Below are 21,262 nucleotides of genomic sequence, written 5' to 3'. Positions count from 1 at the left end.
AAAGTCATAAAATAAGAAAGATCAAATATATCCAGGAGGGAAAGAAAATCCTGAGTAAGAATATCATCAGTTTTGTCCTGATGGATATTAAAACTCTTAATTAAAATTACATTTAGGAATATTGCACAAAGATCATCTAAAATCAATATGAGCTCTCTCTATATTTATCTAGACAGATAAATAGCTGACACCTGCCTTTGAGAATCACCTGCTAATAAGAATTTGCTTCTTAAATTACTAATTAGTACTTTCACAGCAGCATGTTGGGAAAGTGTCCCTTTAAAAAATTAGATTTCTCCAATTTGTGTGTCTCCATCTCTTTCATTGTTTTACCTGTAACAGGAAAATCATTTTTCCTGCTCCATATTGAAGGATTTATCAGTAACCAAAGATCACCGGTTAACAAAATGACTTAATTATGCAGCAGTGTCACATCCACATAGAATCTGTAATATATGTGTCTGTCCTGCAGTGAGTCTTCTATAGAGACACATGATATAAGTGCTGAGTGTCTTTATATCATGTTACTCTGAGCCCACTCTGTGCTGCAGAGCCACACCCTGGTGACTCAGCCTTCCCATAAACACTATGTCATCACATTAGGAACCATCAATTCACTCTCTAATGCTGCTATTCCAAAGATTTCTTACCTTCAGGCAGCGAGGAACAGCAGCTGGTTCAGTCTTTGAGCAGAAACAAAGAGATTATTTCAGTCTTGTAATAAAGCTCGAGTACAGCTGATGGTAGGAAAACAGACCCTGCTTCTTCCTGAGTGTCTGCTGGGATGGAGTGGTGGAAAAGCTCAGAGAGAGAGGAGGGGTGTAACCGACCCAGAGTTTGGGCCGGTAAAACAGATTAAATGTTCCTGCAAAACAGGGAAATGATGAGACAGAGACGACTGGTGAAGTCGGAAATAAGAATGCAACCATCTATATGTTCAAGCTGCAATACCACGATCTTTACATGGAAAACAAAAATACTTCATGTGTAGTGACCTTTAAATCATCTACTCAGCTATTCTCTCTGAATGACAATTCAAAACAATATGAAATGCATGTTCAAATACATTTTTACCTCTATTCAACTTTTAACCCAAATACCAGTGCTTGGTCTTAAACCAATTTAGCTTAGTAGCTCACAAATACATGAAAGAAGCATGTGTATGCTGGCAGGCCTAGCTTTAGCTTTAACATTCTCAAAATCACTTTTCAGAACCAGTAAACAGTCATTCTTCACTGCCAACAGCATATTAACATTCATATTCACAATATCAGGATACTACAGGGAGCTTATTCAGCTAAACATCCTGAAATAAGTGTAAAATGGCGCCCGCGGCTGGCTGGGCTTCGGCATTTTTCCAGTCCTTCTACTTCATAAAACGTAACAAATAACAGGGTTTACCCACTGATTCTTACCCCCACATTTAGCTGTGTTTCTTATCAATATTTTCCAACCATTTTAATATAGTTTTACCGGTTACTAGTGATGGCTCGCTTGAAGCTGACGCTCCGGTGCGTGTGTCAAAAAAATCAACACACTGCTTCAGAAGCACTGTGTCGAAGCTTGATTCGTTTGGCCAGAGTCACGTGATCAGTGACGTCCGAAGCTTCATTTAGAACGTGACTGCTTCAGTGTCTCATTCAATGGTTTATAAGGAAGTGAATCATTCACAGGATTTGTGGAGTGTTTTGATGGTGACAGATAGCAAACCACTGATATTTCTACTGAGAGATATAGAGCCAGCGAGGAAGAGAGGAGGTTCTGTTGTGTGGGAGTATTTTGAGTAGATTTTGGTCATTCGGGTGGGTTTTCCAGCTTTGTGTTCTGGCTGTTTGCTTTTGTTTTGTGTGTGTTTATTTTATCTGAAAACGGGAAAAACTCAAAATGTCAAAAACTGTTTTTCATAATATAAATATTATCAAATAACTTTAGAAAAACTTACATTTGACTCGTTACATTTAATGTTAAAATATATATATTTTATTTTTCAATTAATCTTAAAATGTTAGTCTGCCAAATGTGCAGCAATTTAATGTATTTATTCTCTTTAGCTGATAGTTTGTGGGGCCCAGGTAGGTGTATAACTGCATCTCTACCAGTTTCTCTGCACTCCAGCCTCTTCTGTGCCATGTGAGGGGATTGTCCTTAATGCAGGAGAAATTATCTCCCCGAAAGAAGAGGTTCGGCCATCGCACAGTGGAACACATTCTCTTCTTAAATAAAAATGAAAAAGGGTTACCTTAAATGCATCATGTTTTTAATTTGCAAGTTCATAAGCATTTTCCCTTTCCATTTCACAATCAATTCTACCCCCAGGTCAAAAATAAGTATAGTATTTCCCTAATATAATATTATTGATAAATACACCCATCTTGCAATTAATTGCATAAGTGCATGGAGGCAGGACCTCACAGCAGAAGCATACTCCATAATGTGTTGTACATTATTATATGTATATTATATGTAACATGGTGTTTTCCAAATATTGTATTTACCAACATCAAGAAGTGAAAAGCAAAGAAAGACCACACAATAGAACATGTTTAAACAAGGAAAATTTGCTGGTCAAAATTATTTATTAAACAAATAAACCACATTTTTTTAACCCCCAGAAAATACACGTTCAAAGCAACACAACAGCAGCCCAATATCAGACAGAATTCCACTCTGTAGAGTGGGCTATCATAATGAAGCAGTTGGTTATATTGTGTGGAATCACCTTGACTTTGTGCGCATGCGCCAACCAGCGTGCAGCCTGTTACAGTCGCTCCTGCCTTTTCTCTTAGTTTAGCTCTTTTTCTTACGTATTCTTTTTTTTCTGACTTGTATTTTCATCCGTTTATTATCTTTTACTCAATCATGAGGATTGAGAGAGTTTTTGTTCTTCTGGTAGCCGTGGAACTGTTACTTTTATCAAGGAACGGGACCGCGGCACAACTCCTACACTCACGGACTGTTTACTCCAGAGATCAGCTGATCGCCCTGATGCTGGCCGTCTCGCTGGCCAGGGCCGCAGAAGTACCAGCTGAAATTTGGAGGAAAACACATCGGGGATGCAGAGGTCAAGGACAGAAGAGAAGAAAGAAGGAGACGGTGAGACAGCGGAGGCTCGAAGCGAGGAGGAGGTATAAACCGTGTCTGCCGTCTATCGTGATGGGAAATGTGCGATCGTTATCAAATAAGATCAACGAGCTCTCAGCACTGGTACGGAGTCAGAGGGAATACCGAGAGTGTAGCCTGATGTGTTTCACCGAATCATGGATGCACCAGGACATTCCCGATGAAAATGCTTCCGTGGAAGGCTTCCACACTGTTCGGGCGGACAGGGACAGCACCGCTAGCGGTAAGCGGAAAGGAGGTGGGCTTGCTGTTTTAGTTAACAACCGGTGGTGTAACCCTGCCAACATAACAATCAAAGAAAGGATTTGTTGCCCGGACATTGAACTATGTGCTGTTGGACTCAGGCCGTATTATTTACCCAGGGAATTCTCTCACGTCATCTTGGTGGCTGTTTATGTCCCTCCCTCTGCTAACCCCACAGCTGCATGTGACACTATCCACTCGGCCATAGCCCGGTTACAGACTCAGCACCCGAGTGCCTTTATTGTGATCTCGGGTGACTTCAACCATGTATCACTGGACAATACACTACCAACATCCAGACAATATGTGGACTGTCCCACCAGGGGAGAGAAAATTCTAGACCTTCTGTATGCTAATGTAAAGGATGCATACAGCTCCTCCTCCCTCCCCCCACTTGGTAGGTCAGATCATAACCTGATTCACCTCACCCCCCGCTATGTGCCAATTGTGAGGAGGGAACCTGTGACCACGAGGAGGTGGTCAGAGGAGGCCTTAGCGGAACTACAGGGCTGTTTGACCGACTGGGAAACACTCTGTGAGCCTCACGCTGAGGACATCAATGGGCTTACTGAGTGTATCACAGACTACATAACTTTCTGCACCGACTCCATTGTTCCAGCTCAGACTGTTCATTGTTACCCAAATAACAAGCCGTGGGTGACTAAAGACATCAAAGCTCTCCTCAATGACAAGAAGAGGGCTTTCAGAGGGGGCAATAAAGAGGAGGTGAGGAAGGTCCAGGTGTTACTAAAGGACAAGATCAGAGAGGCTAAGAATAATTACAGGAGGAAGCTGAAGTGGAAACTCCAGCAGAACAGCATGAGAGAGGTGTGGAGGGGCATGAAGACCATCACTGGATTCAGGCCAACCAACAGCAGGGGAGCTGAGGGAGGTGAGGACAGAGCTAACGAGTTGAATCTGTTTTTCAATAGATTCGACACAATAGTGTCTGCTCACACCCCCTCAACCTCACCTGTAGTCAGCCTGGAACCCAGAGCCACACCACTGTGCCAGCCTCTCTCTTCACATGGCGCTGTTGCCTCCTGTGGGATTCCTGACACCCCTCCCCCACCCATCACCTTCACTCAATACCAGGTTCAGATGCAAATGAGGAGACTTCACTCAGGCAAGTCTGCTGGACCAGACGGAGTGAGTCCCCGCGTCCTCAAGGCCTGTGCCCGCCAGCTGTGTGGAGTCTTTCATAAACTGTTTATGCTGAGTCTGAGTCTGCAGAGGGTACCAGTGATGTGGAAGACATCATGCCTCGTCCCTATTCCAAAGACGCCACGTCCCAGTGGCCCCCAGGATTACAGGCCCGTGGCACTGACCTCCCACGTCATGAAGACCCTGGAAAGACTCATCCTGGACCAGCTGCGACCCATTGTAAGACCACATCTGGATCCCCTTCAATTCGCTTATCAGCCTCGTCTCGGAACAGAGGACGCCATCATCTACCTGCTCGATCGTGTCTACACCCATCTGGACCAGCCAGCGAGCACTGTGAGGGTCATGTTTTTTGACTTTTCCAGTGCTTTCAACACCATCAGGCCGACCCTCCTGGGTGATAAGTTAGCAGCGATGCAGGTGGATCCTTCTCTGGTGTCCTGGATTGTTGATTACCTGACAGGAAGACCACAATATGTACGTCTCCCACAGTGTGTGTCGGACAAGGTGATCAGCAACACAGGGGCACCACAGGGGACCGTCCTCTCCCCCTTCCTCTTCACCCTCTACACCACAGACTTCAGCCACTGCACAGAGACCTCCATCTTCAGAAGTTTTCTGATGACTCAGCGGTGGTTGGATGCATCAGCAGGGATGATGAGTCAGAGTACCGGGCTGTGGTCGACTCCTTTGTCACGTGGTGTGAGCAGAATCATCTGCAGCTCAACGTGGCAAAGACCAAGGAATTGATCGTGGACTTCAGGAAGACCAGGAAACACTTGACCCCTGTTTCAATCCAAGGGGTCAGTGTTGACATTGTGGATGACTACAAATACCTTGGAGTACACATTGACAATAAACTGGACTGGGCTAAAAACACCAAAGCACTTTACAGGAAGGGCCAGAGTCGTCTCTATTTTTTGAGGCGACTGAGGTCCTTCAACATCTGCCAGAAAATGCTCAGGATTTTCTATGAGTCTGTTGTGGCCAGTGCGATCCTCTATGCTGTGGCATGCTGGAGGAGCAGGCTGAGGGTCGCAGATGCCAACAGACTCAATAAACTGATCCGTAAGGCCAGTAATGTTGTGGGGATGGAGCTGGACTCCCTCAAGGTGGTGTCAGAGAGGCGGATGTTGTCCAAAATAAAGACAATGTTGGATAACACCTCCCACCCACTCCATGACATGCTGGTCAGTCACAGGAGCACGTTCAGTGAGAGACTGAGAGTACCGAAAAGCACCACTGAACGACACAGGAAATCATTCCTGCCTGTGGCCATCTCCCTGTACAACTCATCCACTTAACACACTGGTTACTGCTACAACTACATGTTTCTTTCCAGCTATTTATTAATGTGTGACTTATGTATATATATATATATATATGTATATTGTACTATTCTTAGTTAGCGTGTTGTCTGTTTTGTTAATGTTGGTTTATAATGGAGCACTGTAACAAAAAATAATTTCCCCCAGGGATCAATAAAGTATTCTGATTCTGATTCTGATTCTGATTCAAGCTGCTCTTCATATTTTTGGCCACCAGATGTCACCAGAGAGGACTGTGTTGAAAAGCTTCGAGTAATGAACCGTTTTTCAATACAAGCTTCAGTGTTTCAGAAAGCTTCATTTGGCCATCACTACTGGTTACTAACCTGCAAAACAGGGAAATGATGAGACAGAGACGACTGGTGAAGTTTCTCTTTGCCTCGCTTCTGCTATATTGGAGAGGAGGACCTATGACCTCGCTATTCTGTCTCACTGAGCAATGCGCCACCCAGAGGCCGGGGGGTGCAACTACCTCTTACACATAGTTCACTTCGGTGACAAATCTCTCATTTTTAACAAACACTACTTCTGATGGGATCACACATTAGTGTGTCACAGGGGATTAAGAAAGACAAAGTCAAATTTTTTGGTGCAGCTTTATTGATGCCAACATTTCAGAGGAGATCACATCATGTAACATTACAGGACATAAACAGATTTAAAGAAAAAGAAAAAGATCACTAATCTTTCTCTCTCTCGTAATCAAAGTTTAGCCATCCTTTGCTTTGATTGCTGCTTTGCACACTTTTTGACTGCTGTTGTTAAATATTCATGTCACAGATTTGTTTGTTCTGCAGATTTACTGCAGAGGGCGGATCTTCATGCTGATGGTCTTCAGAGAGTAATCATGACCCTTCCACTGGTGCCAGGACACACCAACAGCAAAGATAGTACCATCAGCCCCCCAACGATAAACCCCGTTAGGATTTGCATGGTGACAGCTGTTGTACCAGAACGCCCCCAGATATGTTTTTGCACAGTTACCTGACGAGCTGTCCTGGTCTTTGTCAAACGTAGTGAACTTTTGTCGATTGTGAGAATTCAGGGCATCTCCTGCAGAGACACAGATGAACAATCCCAACATTACCTTTAATCCCAGTCAGACTGATCAGCAGGTGTACTGGGAGTGTTTTCAGTGGACTACTTTTGGACCAGCCTCCTGTATTTGAGCTCCTTTCCCCAGGCACTGATTCATGACCTGCTGTTCCCACAGACTCTCCACAAGAATCCAGCACAAAATTTCACTTCAAACTTACTTAAATATGTATTCACCCACCTGCCCCTCCATCAGTGAATCCAGACACATTCAGCCTGTAGCCGTCAGACTCTCCATCGATGGAGAACGAGGAGTAACGAGCAAACACTTTGTTTCCATCAAAATCTTCCATGTTGACCATCAGCTCGTACCTTTTTCTCTGCGTCAGGTAGAAAACATTTTCCAAGCCTGGAGAGAATCACAAACATTTTAAACTCGTTGATCAAGTGTTTATGCTTATACCACTACCCCTGAAGGTTCTACTTTATGAAGAGAGAACTTAATGACTGATAAACAGCACCCATTCCTCACCGAGCCAGTACTCTCCAGCAGCGTTACCAAAGCCCGTCTTGTACTGATCCCAGGGTCTGTAGAAGTTCACCGAGCCGTCCAACCTCCTCTGGAACACCTGGGGAGGAGGCAGGAAGGTGGTTAGTAAACTCTAAAGAATGATCCATGAGGTTAGTAAGGAAAATATTAAGTGTGTTTTCAACATCAAAAATGTGGGTTTCTACAGGTTTTAAATTGGTGGATGTTGATGTTTAAGCCAAAGGGCGAGTTCACTTTGAGGATACAATTGCTTAACTAATCGAAGGTAATTCTGTAGAGGTTGGCGGCTCGATCCAAATACCGACAGTATTGATACCAATACAGGTGTTAGTATCGGATTGATACCAGTGCAATAGAACCGATGGTTTGTTTCTATTCTCTTAGTTCAGTTTGTAGCCCAGTGTACTCTGTTAAATTAATAATTTTTTTGGTGGGGGGGGATAAGAAATTATTTGTCAAACATGGGCTATGAAAATTGTCAGGCACAGCACATGTAGACATCAGATGTTTACCCAAAGTTCTTCAGAGAGGCACATCCTGGGTCTGTGTTTGGGTTTAGATGGTTGGGCCATCTGAAAACAATTTAGCTGCAGTTCTAACAACGGCTTATTTATGCGCATGCTTACTTATTTATTTCTTGTTTGCTTGCTTGTTTTTTTTTAAACACCATAGTTAAAAAGGTTTGAAATTTTCTTTCAGTGTTGTTTGCCTTAAAATTTTGCATTGTGAAAAAAGAAAAACAAAAGAAAAAGCCACGACTGTGCAGTTTTTCTGGTAGCATTTATTTTCTTACACATAATAAAAAAACCAAGTCCTGTCTTTTAAATGTCCATGTTGCTCTTTACATAAACAAATCTCCACAGGAGCAAAATAATTTGAGCACATTGTCATTAAATACAAACAAACAAACAAGGAACTGTGTTGTTTTTTAAAACTGTCTTTTAAAATATAATATTTATGGGACATGTGCCTCTCACAAATGAGCAGTTTATTATTTGGTTAAAGATGTGAACGTACTGGAATACATGAAGCCATCAGTGTGCTTTTGCTTAACAGCAGCTTTTCAGAGTGTGAACTTCTTTCTGTCCTCTGCATTAATAATGTTTTAGTTTCTGGCTCAAGGACAACTTGTTGGTAAAAGCCTGCAAGTATTTGTATCATGGTCCTGGGTCGGTGACCCAGTGTTTTTGGTTTTGTACTTTTTCTGTTGATTTTATTATGAAGTATGGCTGTCTGTTTTGGTTCTGTCCTAGCATTTCAGCTTCCTAGTTTGGCAGTGCTTCCTGAGGTCTTGTTTTTAGGTTGTATTATTTGGTTTCCCGGTGTTTATTCTGTGCTCCCTCTTCTCTGTGTTCCTTCTGTCTGTCCGTGGTGTTATTTTGTCTGCTCATGAGTCTGCGTCTGTTTGTTCCGTGTCTCGTCTGGATCGCTCTGTCTGTCGTGTACTTCCTGTTTTACTTTGTAGGTCTGTGCCTTATGTCTGTGCGTTCAGCTTTGTGCTCTCCCTGTCTCGTCAGTGTAATCAGCGTCAGCCGTGTCTCCCAGCTGTTTCCTCTTAGCTCTGTTCACCTGACGTCCGAGCTCCATAAATCGGTTGTTAAGCTTAACGTGGGAACGCTTTACAAACATTCAGAGATGAACTTACACACCTGCTTTACTTCTCTGGGATTGCTTGCTCGTAGATGAAATGCCTGTTTGGCAGCACGTAGTGAGGATTTCAGTGTGAACTCCAGACCGCCGAGAGGTCTCGCACACAACAGCTGCTCTATCACGTGACGCATACTGCCCTGACGTGCCAAGGTCATGAGCTGGGTTACTCCACGTCGCAGGTTTGTTGAGGTGCTTTCCCGATATTTAATGAATTTTTTATTTCTCCCTGATATCCGATCCAATAATTTAGCTCGGGATTGGACCCATACTGATACTTTATATCGGATCATCCATCCCTAGTAAGTAGGGATGGGAATTTATAAGAATTGATCATTTTGATTCTCTTATCGATTCTCATTGGGCTCTCATACCATCACTAAGCAGTCTAAGCACTTCAGACAACCAGACATGAAGCTGGGAGTTCAGATACTCACCGTCCACTGTCCTTGTGAGTCCATGTCACAGTATACCTACACACACACACACACACACACACACACAAAATCATTAGAAAATAGAGAAAGATAAATACAATAATAATACACATATGATAATACATATTAACATGTGATACACTATATCAAAGTGCCCCCTGGTGGTGAGTGAACATGCTGCAGGTTGGCTGCAGGTTGGCTGGAGGAGGTCTTGTCTAGAGCAGTGATTCTCAAAGTGGTGAGCGTGCCACCTGGGAGCAGGTTTTTGACGGGGCTCCCACACAAAAGCAAAGCAGAAGATAAACCATCGCCAAATATGCTTCCAAACCAACTTCCTCCCAGCCAAAGACTAGAACACATGATGAAGCATATCTTGCCTTTGGCTTCACCTGCACAACGGTGGTGCCAAGGTAGGTATCCCTGACAGAATTTGGTTCCCCTGCGTTGGGAGCACGCGGTCGGCTGTCCAAATTAAAATCAACAAACAAACAGCCTCCCACAGTTGTTATGTTTTTAAAACATTTGAAAAATGTGTTGATAACAATGTTGAATATTATTACACAGTAAAAAAAAAACTACACCTAAAATAATTACACCGTAAAGATGTTTTGTTGTTCTGTTATTTAAAAGAGGTAGTAGTTTATTTTATTGCTACCTGTAATTTATTGCAGTTTACTTTTATTTGTTTCATTGTTTACATTGTTTGAGGTGTAAAATGATCTGCAATGAAGTTTGAAAACAAAATATGGTGGGTGTGCATGGTTGGAGGATGTGTTTGTGCCGGGGGGGGGGGAACAAAGAGGGTCTAACAAAAAAAGTTTGGGAACCACTGGTCTGGAGAATGAAATGTAATGATTTTGGTGCATTTTTGGCCTGAAGACCAAATGAATCAATGAAAACACAAAGGAAATGAATCTTCTGCATCTTTGGTTGGGTCATGATGGTCTGAAGTTTGAAAATGACAACACTAAAAAAATCAGCTTCTCATTAGAGTAAATAACTCCAGTCTACCAGGACAGCAGACGTGGCTCCAATGGGATAGATGGTGTACACTCCACTGGTTCGACTGGTGTCTTGGTTATAGACATCGCTGCAGTCCAGTGGAAGGATGAAAGGTTCACAGCAGGTCAGCAGAGGAAGCAGGAGGAGGATGAGGACTGACAGCAGCTGGAACAGAGGAGGTGTTCTTATTTTACTTCAGTCAAAGCTTCATGTAGAGCTGTAACGTTTGTGACTGTCAGACTGTGGTGGTGCCACACAGACACAAACTATAGAGGTTCTGCACATGACATCATACACATGTCACTCAAGCGCTGTCCACCATATTGAACATGATCAGCGGTAGCGATCACTCCTGAACTGACGTTAGGCTTCTAACATAAGAAAGCTTACATGAACATCTTGAAATTGTCACAGTTAGTTACAGTCAGCAGATCAGACATGCTGGACCGCCGACAAGAGCTGGGGCTAACAAATTTCAATTTTCAATTCAATTCAGTTTTATTTATACAGCACCAAACCACAACAGTCGCCTCAAGGTACGAGCGAGATGCTAGTCAGGAAAGTGTTTTTGTCATGAAACGACTGTCTGCAGCCAGGCGAGGACCCAAATGCAAACTCACAGGAAACAAAACTTAAGCTCAAAATGAAGCTTTATTTACAGAACGGCAAAACAAAAACTAAACTGGGAAATATTAAAGCTAACTCACAAGGAAACACAGGGAGACGCACACAAGGAAGGATAACGAGGGCGTGGGAGCACACGGGAACACTGATAATCATAAGACAGGGCAGGAGCAAATACAGCATGACGTAGACCGACGGGAGACTATCAAAGTAAAACAGGAAGTACACAGAGACGCGGACTGGGGGAGGAGAGAACATGGGGCGAACACAGACATAATGGGCTGGGAAGGCACGGAATAAAATACAAGCAGGAGGAAAAGACACGAGGGGAAATCTAATAAATGACATCTAAACAGAATAACCTGGGAACCTTTAGAATAAACAATGGACCTAAAACGTAACACCAAATGACAAAAATACAAGAGAACACAAAACACTGGTTAGAAGTCTTAGAAGTCCCAGGACCATGACAGCTTTGCTTCCTCTGAGAGTGTATATACACTAGTTTGTTCACTCATAGTTTATCTCATCTACATAATGTTTAGCAGGTTTTTCATTATGTTTTGGGATTATTACATGTTCAAAATGGCTGACAAGTTGTAAGCGGTCACGTGTCTGCAAAACCTCTATAGGACTGATATATATTCAATCAGAAATGTAAAGAGTTCACTTACCTTCATCACATCAATTCTGTTGAACTGATGTGATGAAAATCTGATGACTCTGAGCTGTAGTTATAAGCAGAAATCAATAATTACTGATTCAATACAAAAATGTGGTTTAATGTAGTTGCATTAGAGCATGGAGACAGATCTCTATAACAAAGCCTCAAATGAAGGCTGCAAAACAGAACACATCTTACTCAGCAGCTCTACTCAGTGATATGTTGTTAAATTTGTAGTCAGTCCAGACTCATTCTGGTCTCTTTGTTTTACTTCATTTCTAAAGTATTTTCTGTCAACTCTGGACCTGATTTGCTGAGGTGACTGCACGGATGTCGCAACAGGATTGTTTTGGTTGTAATCACTGAAGCAGATTGTGGACACTGCAGGTGAAGGAAGCTGTTAAGTCGAAAAAGTCCAGTCAAGGTTGGTTAGCCTGTGGGACTGCAGAGTTAGCTAACAGCTAATGGCACACCAAGTGGAATGTAGCTCTTTAGTGGCTGAAGCAACAACTCGGGTGTGGGAGGAGTTTGGTGAAGCCATGGAAAAAGAATTTGGCCTCATATCAATTCGGGCAAACTGTCAGGTGACTCAGGAGAGCAAAGCAGTGCTCTACTCACTGTTTAGTGGGGGTGGGGTGCTGGTGACTTCAAAGGAGGTTACAGTCAGGCAGTGGAAGGAATACATCTAAGCACCTCTTTAATCCCACGCACATGTTTTCTGTAGAGGAAGCAGAGTCTGGGAAATAAAGTTATGACTCGCCCATCACTCTCCTCAGTGATGGGCGAGTCAGCACTGAGGTAGTTAAACACATTCTTGATTTCCGGTGGGTATTGGACTCCAGCACAGCTGCCCATTGTTACTGATTCAGTTTGTAGATTTTATGCACAAAATTTCTAGAGGTAGAGGAAGCAGAAGTGTCAGAACGTTTTGTGGAATGCTGGGCCGCCTTTTCACGGTGGCCTCAGAATCCCATTGCTTCTTTTTGCAGATGATGTGGTTCACTTGGCTTCATCAGGTGATGGCCTCCAGCTCGCACTGGACCGATTTGCAGTTGAGTGTGAAGTGGTAGGAATGAGAAATCCTCTGAAACTGAGGCCATGGTCCTCAGTCGGAAAAGGGTGGAGTGCCCACTCTGGGTTAGGGTTTGGGTTAGGTCTTGCCCCAAGTGGAGGATTTCAAGAATCTCAGGGTCTTGTTCACAAAGGAGGGGAGAATGGAGCGGGAGATCCACAGATGGATTGGTGTTGCAGCTGCAGTGATGCGGACGCTGTAGTGGTCCACCGTGGTGAAGAGAGAGCTGAGTGTAAAAGCGAAGCTCTCAATTTACCAGTCGATCTACGTCACTACCCTCACCTGTGGTCACGAGCTGTGGGTAGTGACCGAAAGAACGAGATCGCGAATACAAGTAAAAAAGCTTTCTATGAAGGGTAGCTGACCTCTGGCTTAGAGACATATTGAGGAGTTCAGCCATTCGGGAGGGGCTCAGAGTAGAGCCGCAGCTCCTCCACATCCAAAGGAGCCAGCTGAGTGGTTCGGGAATCTGATAAGAATGCCTCCTGGACGCCTCCTGGGTGAGGTGTTGCAGGCATGTCCCACCAGGAGGAGGCCCAGGGGCAGACCCAGGACACACTGGACAGATTATGTCTCTCGTCTGGCCTGTGAACGCCTTGGTGTTCCTCTGAGCAGGAGGAGGAGGTGGCCGGGGAGAGGGAGGTCTGGGCTTCTCTGCTTGGGCAGCTCCTCCTGATCTCCACATGAGTCTCAGTCTTCAGGACCTCACACAGCCCCAGAAGTTTCTAATTTAAGTTCAACCTTAAAGGAAACTGATTCTCTTTCAACCTCCTCCAATTCAGCTTAACTGCCACAATGTTTTCAGAGAGAGACATTTAAAACCTGCAAAACAGCTGTTGTATTACTTTTGTTGACATAACTTGCTCCCTCATCTGGTGTGCTCATCTCTGGGCTACTAATCTGTGCTGCTCTTGGTCGGTACTTATTGAGATGAAATGACTCCATCTTTGTCTATAAATTAGTGCACTGATAACTCACCCAAAGACTTTCCACTGCTGTGGGCACATTTCTGCCAGTGCATTATCAGGCTAATTTGTCCTCTGGTTTTCAGTCACTGTGCCTCTTCAGTAAACCCCAACAGCAGTGTTTTGATGCCAAAAGGTTCTATGCTGCTGTAGACAGTTACTACATGTGGCCCTGAATATAACGACAGCTTTGGCTGAACTTTCTAGCATGAAATGATCCTGTAGCAACTCCTTTGTTTTCTAGCAGGAATACATACTCTGAGGATGAGTAAGGCATTAAGGCAACACTTGTTGTATTCATGTTAAAGGAAAATTGAGAACACACACACACACACACACACACACACACACAAATAAACAAACATTTTCTAGAGTCATCAAGACAAACTAAACTTGCTGTGATAGCGACTGAAGCCTTCTAACACTAAAAATAGATTTAAATACTTTGTCAAACAGCTGTTGGAAAAGTTTCAAATGAGAAAAGGAAAAAGGAAGCAATCCCTTTTTTTCAGTTTACTCTTACTTTGACAGATTTCTTCTCAGCTCCACACCAGGATTCCACCTGCAGCACAGACTCAAACAGGGCGAGGAAGGCAGAGGCCACATTTACTGGAAAAACAACAAGAGTGACTCCAGGATCTTCACCGTTCAAGGCTAGTGGGTTCAAGGGTCTGTTTACATTTGACCACAGGGAGATAACATGACTACGAAATATCCAGTTTTATTTATACAGCACCAAATGACAACAACAGTCGCCTAAAGGCTCTTTATATTGTCAGGTCGACCCTACAATAATACATACAGAGAAAAACCCAACAATCATATGACCCCCTATGAGCAAGCACTTTGGCGACAGTGGGAAGGAAAAACTCCCTTTTAACAGGAAGAAACCTCCGGCAGAACCAGGCTCAGGGAGGGGCGGGGCCATCTGCTGTGATTGGTTGGGGTGAAGGAAGGAAGACAGGATAAAGACATGCTGTGGAAGAGAGACAGAGATTAATAACAGATATGATTCGATGCAGAGAGGTCTATTAACACATAGTGAGTGAGAAAGGTGACTGGAAAGGAAAAACTCAATGCATCATGGGAATCCCCGGCAGCCTACGTCTATTGCAGCATAACTAAGGGAGGATTTAGGGTCACCTGGTCCAGCACTAACTATATGCTTTAGCAAAAAGGAAAGTTTGAAGCCTAATCTTGAAAGTAGAGATAGTGTCTGTCTCCCGAATCCAAACTGGAAGCTGGTTCCACAGAAGAGGGGCCTGAAAACTGAAGGCTCTGCCTCCCATTCTACTTTTAAATACTCTAGGAACAACAAGTAGGCCTGCAGTGTGAGAGCGAAGTGCTCTAATAGGGTGATATGGTACTACAAGGTCATTAAGATAAGATGGGGCCTGATTATTTAAGACCTTGTATGTGAGGAGCAGGATTTTGAATTCTGGATTTAACAGGAAGCCCTACATGTCAGCTATGCTTTGGTCACCTGAGCTTGGTTCAATGCTTGCTTCAAATGTGATATGATAAGTGATAATTCAGTGTTAAATGTTTGTTCTTGGAATGTAGGAGGTATACATAGCCCTATCAAACGGAAACAAATATTGAGTTTTCTTAAGAGGGAGAATGTCCATGTTGCCTTGTTGCAGGAAACTCACCTGTCTCCTCAGGAGCACCTAAAATTAATACGCGATTGGGTCGGTCAAGTTTTTAGTTCCTCCTTTATGAGTAAGAGCCATTGCCATTTCTGGTCCCGGTGCAGCCATTTTAATATATAAACACCTACCGCTGACAGTTGACCAAACAATTTGTGATAAGTCTGGTAGATATGTTTCCTTAAAGGGCACCCTAAGTGGTCATGCAGTGTCATTTCTGAATATTTATTTTCCACCAGTACAGTCTAATGACTTTATTGCTCATGCTTTCTCTTCCTTTTCTGACTGGGTTTGTGATAATTCTATGATAGCTGGAGATTTTAACTGTTATTTTTCTACAACTAAGGACAGATCCCCTCCCAAACAAATTCAAATGTCTACAAGGGCCACAGCACTTTTAGATACTTGTAACGAACCTGATTTGGTTGACAGCTGGCAGACTCTTCACCCTAACCATAAAGAATTTACTTTTTTTCTGGTGTTAATAGAACAAGTAGTCAAATTGATCTCGTTTTCAACCCCAAACAACCACTGGGAAACATTTTGAGATGTACAATAGGCGATATTATTATATCAGACCATGCGCCGGTTTTTGTTCTGCTAAGTGATCTAAATCCTGCCCCTCGGTCTCATAACTGGAGATTTAATAATTTTTTGATTCACGACCCAAAATTCAAAATATTTTTAACTGATCAGCTCGAACATTTTTTAAAGGTTAATGCAACCCCTGAAGTTTCTCCAGGCCTGCTTTGGGACACCCTGAAGGCTTACACCTGTGGGCTGATTATATCATATTCAGCGGGCCTGAAGAAGAAAAATCAGATGGAGCCACAAAAATTAGTACTACAATTGCATGAACTGCAGGCTAAACACAATGAATCACTTTCTGAGCAACTAAGGAATGAAATTCAGGTGGTTAACTAGATTTACTAAACCTGCGCAAATTTGCGTAACTTCCCTAAACCCAACACCTGCTAGAATTACTGGGTTTTTTATTTTCTGGTGCAAGTCCCGAGGTGTTAAGCACCCCTGCTGAGATTTTCACAGGTTGTCAGCTCGTTTCTCCTCCAGTTTTTGTTGTACAAACCACCCATTATCCTTGAGGCCTGGCACATTTGCATTTGTTCACTCAGAGTTGCTCAGATCCAAGTCAGGCCAAACCTCTGTGTTACAACTTTCAGAAATGCCTGCTGTACCTATACAAAATATCCCACACATTGACTGACCTGCAAATATAAAAGACACACATTCACACCTTCCTTGACTCTCAGCACAGATCTTCCATTGTTCCATTGTCACTGTGTATGTGAGGGAGTGGCATTGCTTGACTACAGCACAGTGCTGTGCATAAAAGCAGACCGACCCAGGCGGGAGAATCATTTCTTGTTCGCATTTCTGAGAACGCACATCAGGATGGCCTCCATATCACTCCCACGCAGGAAGAACCTCTCTGCGCAACAGGCTTTGGCCTTGCTTCAGGAAATGGACGAAGTAGATTCTGATGGAGGAGAGGTTTAATTTGTCCAGCAGGCCACTGATACCTCATCAGAAGAATCTGAAAAGGAGACGGAACAAGAACCCAACATGCACGGAAGAGGCCCCGTGGTACTGGGAAGCCCAGCCAGAGCCACACGGCAAAAGACGGCACTGTGTGGGTTGAGGAGGACATTGGAATGCCCACTGCAGTAGCAAATCGTTTGTGCTTCACTGCGCAAGCTGGACCCACAGAGTCTGCTAATGTTTGTCACTGCCATAGTAGATATGATATTTATATAAACCCATTTAGAGTGAGGTTCATGTAAATTTACCATTCTCTATTTGTTTATCTTTCGACAGCATAAGATTACAAGTGTGCTCCAAAGCTTCCTTTGCCTGTTAGACGTGGGAATGCTGCAGACCATCAGAGAGTGCACGGTACATCAAGCCCGCAGAACAGAGCCGGACTGGAATTTGTCAGTTCATGAACTGATGGCATTCATTTCAATCCTGTTTGTAAGAGCAATCATGTGTCCTGTTGGTGCCATTCTGGATTGCTGGTCAGAAAGATTTCTGGTGCCAGTAATCAAAGAGACAATGCCCCGAGATAGATTCATTTCAATTATGCAACACCTTCGATTTGATGACAGGGACACGTGGGCAGAACGGGTGAAAACAGACAAATTTGCGGCGATCTCCGACATCTGGACACGCTTCAACGAGAACTGTGCTAAGAGTTTCACTCCTGGAGAACACATGACCATAGATGAACAGCTGTTCCCTACCAAGGTTCGTTGTCCATTCACACAGTATATTGCAACCAAGCAGCACAAGGAAATATTAGCACAGAGGCAGGCAGCTGAAGCTGCTGCAGCTGCTGTGCCAGGGACTGTAAAGACAACGCAGTGCCAGGTGCAAGAGAGCTGCAACAGGAATCACAGCAGGTTTACCTGTGCAACATGTCAGAAATTCACCTGTGCCAAATGCAGGGACGATGGACACTGGGTCTGCAAACGCTGTAAAGTTTGAAACACTTTGGAATAAAACAGACCTGTGTACCCATATATTGTGAATGTCTGTCTTTTGTATCGATACAGCAGGAATTTCTGAAGGTTGTAACACAGAGGTTTGGCCTGCCTTGGATCTGAGTAAACAAATGCCAATGTTGCACACACACACACACACACACACACACACACACACACACACACACACACACTCACACACACACACACACATGTCTGGTTTGCTATCCTGGTGGGGACATCCCATTGACATAATGGTTTCCCTAGCCCCTTACCCTAACCCTAACCATTAAAAATGAATGCCTAACCCTAACCCTTACCCTAAACCTAACCATAACCTAATTGTAACCCTGACACTAAAACCCTATTTTCAGTGTGAAAATTGCTTTCAACCCCGAGGGGACCTGGATTTTGGTCCCCACGGTGCAGAAAGTCCCCACCAGTATAGTAAATGTCAGATTTTGGTCCCCACCAGGATAGTACGAACCCGTACACCTACACACACTCACACACACACACACACACACAGCAAATCTGCATTTATTTGTCCCACAAGTGGAAAATCTGCATTGTCATTGCAAAAAAGTGGACAGTGCAAGACAAAAGCAGCTAAATAAAAACTGTACAAAGAGCACGGTATAGAAAGTGCACTATACAAACAATCTGGAAACATAAATATGGACATGTGTATTCAAAAATATTGGTGTGTGTATACACACACACACACACACACACACACACACACATCTATCTATCTATCTATCTATCTATCTATCTATCTATCTATCTATCTATCTATCTATCTGTCTGTGTGTGTGTGTGTGTGCATGTATGTATATATATATATATATATATATATATGTATGTGTGTATGTATATGTGTATATATGTATACACACACACACACACACACATATATATATATATGTGTGTGTGTGTGTGTGTGTATAACTAGACTTTATGCATATTATATAAGGTGTGGCTATATATATACAACTCTGTGTATATATGTTTATGGACAGGCATGCAATGTAGTGACAAGGATTGACAAGAACTAATATTGCATATGAGAAGAGAAATATTGCACATAGAAACTACCATGGTGTATAGTACGCTGCAGGTAAGGAAGGAAAGACCTGAATCTCTCATGGTTGGGGGTTGGGGGAGGGTGTGTTTGCACAACAAAAGCAGGAGAACAATGGAGCTGAAGACCTGTGAAACTCTCAGCGGGGTGCCAAGAGGTGTTAGGGTCGGGGGAATTTACGCAAATTTGCGCAGGGCTAGTAAATCTAGTAGTAGGGACTTGCACCAGGGGAAAAAAGGCTCAGTAATTCTAGTGTTAAAACAGCTTTGGAGGGACTGTTGACAATAAAGGCTGAGAAATCCATATTCTTCATGAGGCAGAGTTTACATGAGTTTGCTAAGAAACCTAACCGCTATTTGGCTAATCTTCTTCGTAATAAGGGAGCTGGTTGTAATATCCCATGTGTTAGAGACTCATCTGGTTTACTTAAATATGATAATTTAATTATTAATGACACTTTTAAAACTTTTTAAAAGCAGTTATATACCTCCCAGTTTAAATCAACATACAAACAAGGTATGCAGCAAAGCGAAAATTTGAAGGTCATTCAGATGCTTCCAAATGACAAAGCTCCAGGTCCTGATGGGTTCACGGGGGATTTTTTTTTAAAAATTCAGTAAGATTCTAACTTCCCCACTGTATAAGATGCTTCTGTCCTCTTTTGAGGCAGGCACTCTCCCCCCCTCCTTAATGGAGGCTAATATTTCGCTAATTTTGAATAAGGGGAAACCTCCTGAAGAATGCGCTTCCTATAGGCCTATATCTGTTTTAAGTCTTGATTTAAAGATACTTGCTAAGGTCCTAGCTATACGTCTTGAGCCAATACTATCTTTGATTGTTAAGAATGATCAAACTGGTTTTATACGGGGGCGGTATTCCGCACATAGTGTGAGGCGCCTACTTAACATCATTCAGTACACATCCTTGTTTAACCCTGAGGCTCTAGTCATCTCACTTGATGCTGAAAAGGCCTTTGACCGTCTGGAATGGCCGTTTCTTTTTTTTTTTTACACTTCAAGAATTTGGTTTAGGTGACAACTTTGTTAAATGGATCAAGATCCTTTATACGTCGCCTCTTTCAGCAGTAACTACCAATGGTTATAGGTCGGGTAATTTCAGTATTGAGAGTGGCAGTCGGCAGGGCTGTCCGCTGAGCCCTTTGTTATTCGCCCTAGCTATGGAACCCCTTGCCACAGCCATTAGGAAGGATGCTGCTATTGAAGGACTCTGCTTGAACAATTCTCAACATAAGATTTCACTTTATGCAGATGACGTTTTAATTTTTCTAAATTCTCCAGCTCACTCAATTGCTAGATTAGTTTCGTTAATTTCCCAATACGGCTCCTTCTCGGGCTACAAGATCAATTTTTCTAAAAGTGAGGCTATGCCCCTCTGTTCTAAATGAGGTTGATCCAAACAGTTCTCAGCCTTTTTGTTGGTCTCCCTCCAGTTTCACTTATTTAGGAGTGAAGATTTCACCAAATCTAAAAGATCTGTATAATCTGAACTACACCCCTTTAATTCAGACCATCAATCGCGATTTGGATAGGTGGTGCAGCCTCCCTCTGTCTCTTTTGGGTCGTATACATCTGGTCAAGATGAATATCCTTCCTGGCCTCTTGTATTTATTCCAGATGTTACCGCTTGAACAGACCTAGATTGAGATACAGTTTTCTCTGTTTACCTGTTCAGAAAGGCGGTCTTGCTGCTCCCCCCCTCCCACAATACCTCTTGGCTGCACAGTTTAAATTTCTTATAGAATGATTTATGGACGATCCGGATTCCATTTACCTCAACGCTGAGTCCACTCCTTTAAAGGGGATTCCGTTGCGGAACCTGCTATATATTTCCTCAGGTAAAGCCACAGTTCTTACACAAGATAATATGGTCTTAAAAAATATGCTCACTATTTGGCGCAAAGTTAGGCGCCTGAAAGGATATTATAATTGTTTCTCCCTTCTTACTCCTATTCATGAAAACCCTGACTTCTTTCCTGGTCTTCGGGCTGGTTTTGCGGACTGGTCTCAAAAAGGTATTAATACAGTGGGTGATCTTGTTCATGAGAACTCTCTTCTTAGATTTAATTAACGGAAAAGCAAGTTTGGTCTGACCAATAAGGATTTTTTGAAGTATTTTCAGGTAAAGCACTTTATTACTTCTAAATTGAAGGATTTTAA

General features: G+C 43.0%; 3 protein-coding genes across 6 annotated transcripts in view; all 3 read right to left on the bottom strand.

The window, feature by feature from the left end:
- The window catches only part of LOC100705158 (microfibril-associated glycoprotein 4), an 86,870-nt gene extending 72,411 nt beyond the window's left edge, over positions 1-14,459 (bottom strand). The window contains exon 1 of the mRNA XM_025909912.1: positions 14,375-14,459. The gene's annotated coding sequence lies outside the window, so the exon portion shown is untranslated. The remainder of the gene's footprint in view (positions 1-14,374) is intronic.
- The window catches only part of LOC100693624 (neoverrucotoxin subunit alpha), a 179,660-nt gene that overhangs the window by 10,122 nt on the left and 148,276 nt on the right, over positions 1-21,262 (bottom strand). Inside the window, exons 1-3 of one of the 4 annotated variants that reach the window (XM_025909905.1) lie at positions 6,182-6,299; positions 769-865; positions 651-682 (exon numbers count right to left, since the gene is read on the bottom strand). The exons of 1 other annotated variant lie outside the window; for it this stretch is intronic. The gene's annotated coding sequence lies outside the window, so the exon portion shown is untranslated. Of the gene's footprint in view, positions 1-650; positions 866-1,415; positions 1,582-6,181; positions 6,300-21,262 lie in introns of those variants that run through there. 2 more of the 4 variants (XM_025909903.1, XM_025909904.1) reach the window with 2 other exon arrangements.
- LOC100693359 (microfibril-associated glycoprotein 4) lies at positions 6,513-14,503 on the bottom strand. The gene is made up of 7 exons (XM_019362394.2): positions 14,375-14,503; positions 11,825-11,878; positions 10,536-10,691; positions 9,525-9,560; positions 7,423-7,519; positions 7,132-7,299; positions 6,513-6,908 (listed from the first exon to the last, which is right to left on the bottom strand). The coding sequence occupies exons 2-7, from the start codon at positions 11,828-11,830 to the stop codon at positions 6,655-6,657; spliced, it is 717 nt and encodes a 238-aa protein (XP_019217939.1). The 5' UTR covers positions 11,831-11,878; positions 14,375-14,503; the 3' UTR covers positions 6,513-6,654.

The sequence above is a fragment of the Oreochromis niloticus genome, linkage group LG8 (genome assembly GCF_001858045.2).
Source record: "Oreochromis niloticus isolate F11D_XX linkage group LG8, O_niloticus_UMD_NMBU, whole genome shotgun sequence".
NCBI classification, from domain to species: domain Eukaryota; kingdom Metazoa; phylum Chordata; class Actinopteri; order Cichliformes; family Cichlidae; genus Oreochromis; species Oreochromis niloticus.
The sequence above is the reverse complement of the archived record's forward strand: the minus strand, read 5'-3'. Positions and strand labels throughout refer to the sequence as shown.

Bases quoted from the DNA above. Each gene is read 5' to 3' on its own strand.
- LOC100693359 (XM_019362394.2), bottom strand. The intron at 9,561-10,535 runs GTAGACTGGAGT...GTGTGTGTGTAG, and splicing joins GAGCCACGTCTGCTGTCCTG to GTATACTGTGACATGGACTC. The intron at 7,300-7,422 runs GTGAGGAATGGG...GATTCTCTCCAG, and splicing joins TGCTGGAGAGTACTGGCTCG to GCTTGGAAAATGTTTTCTAC.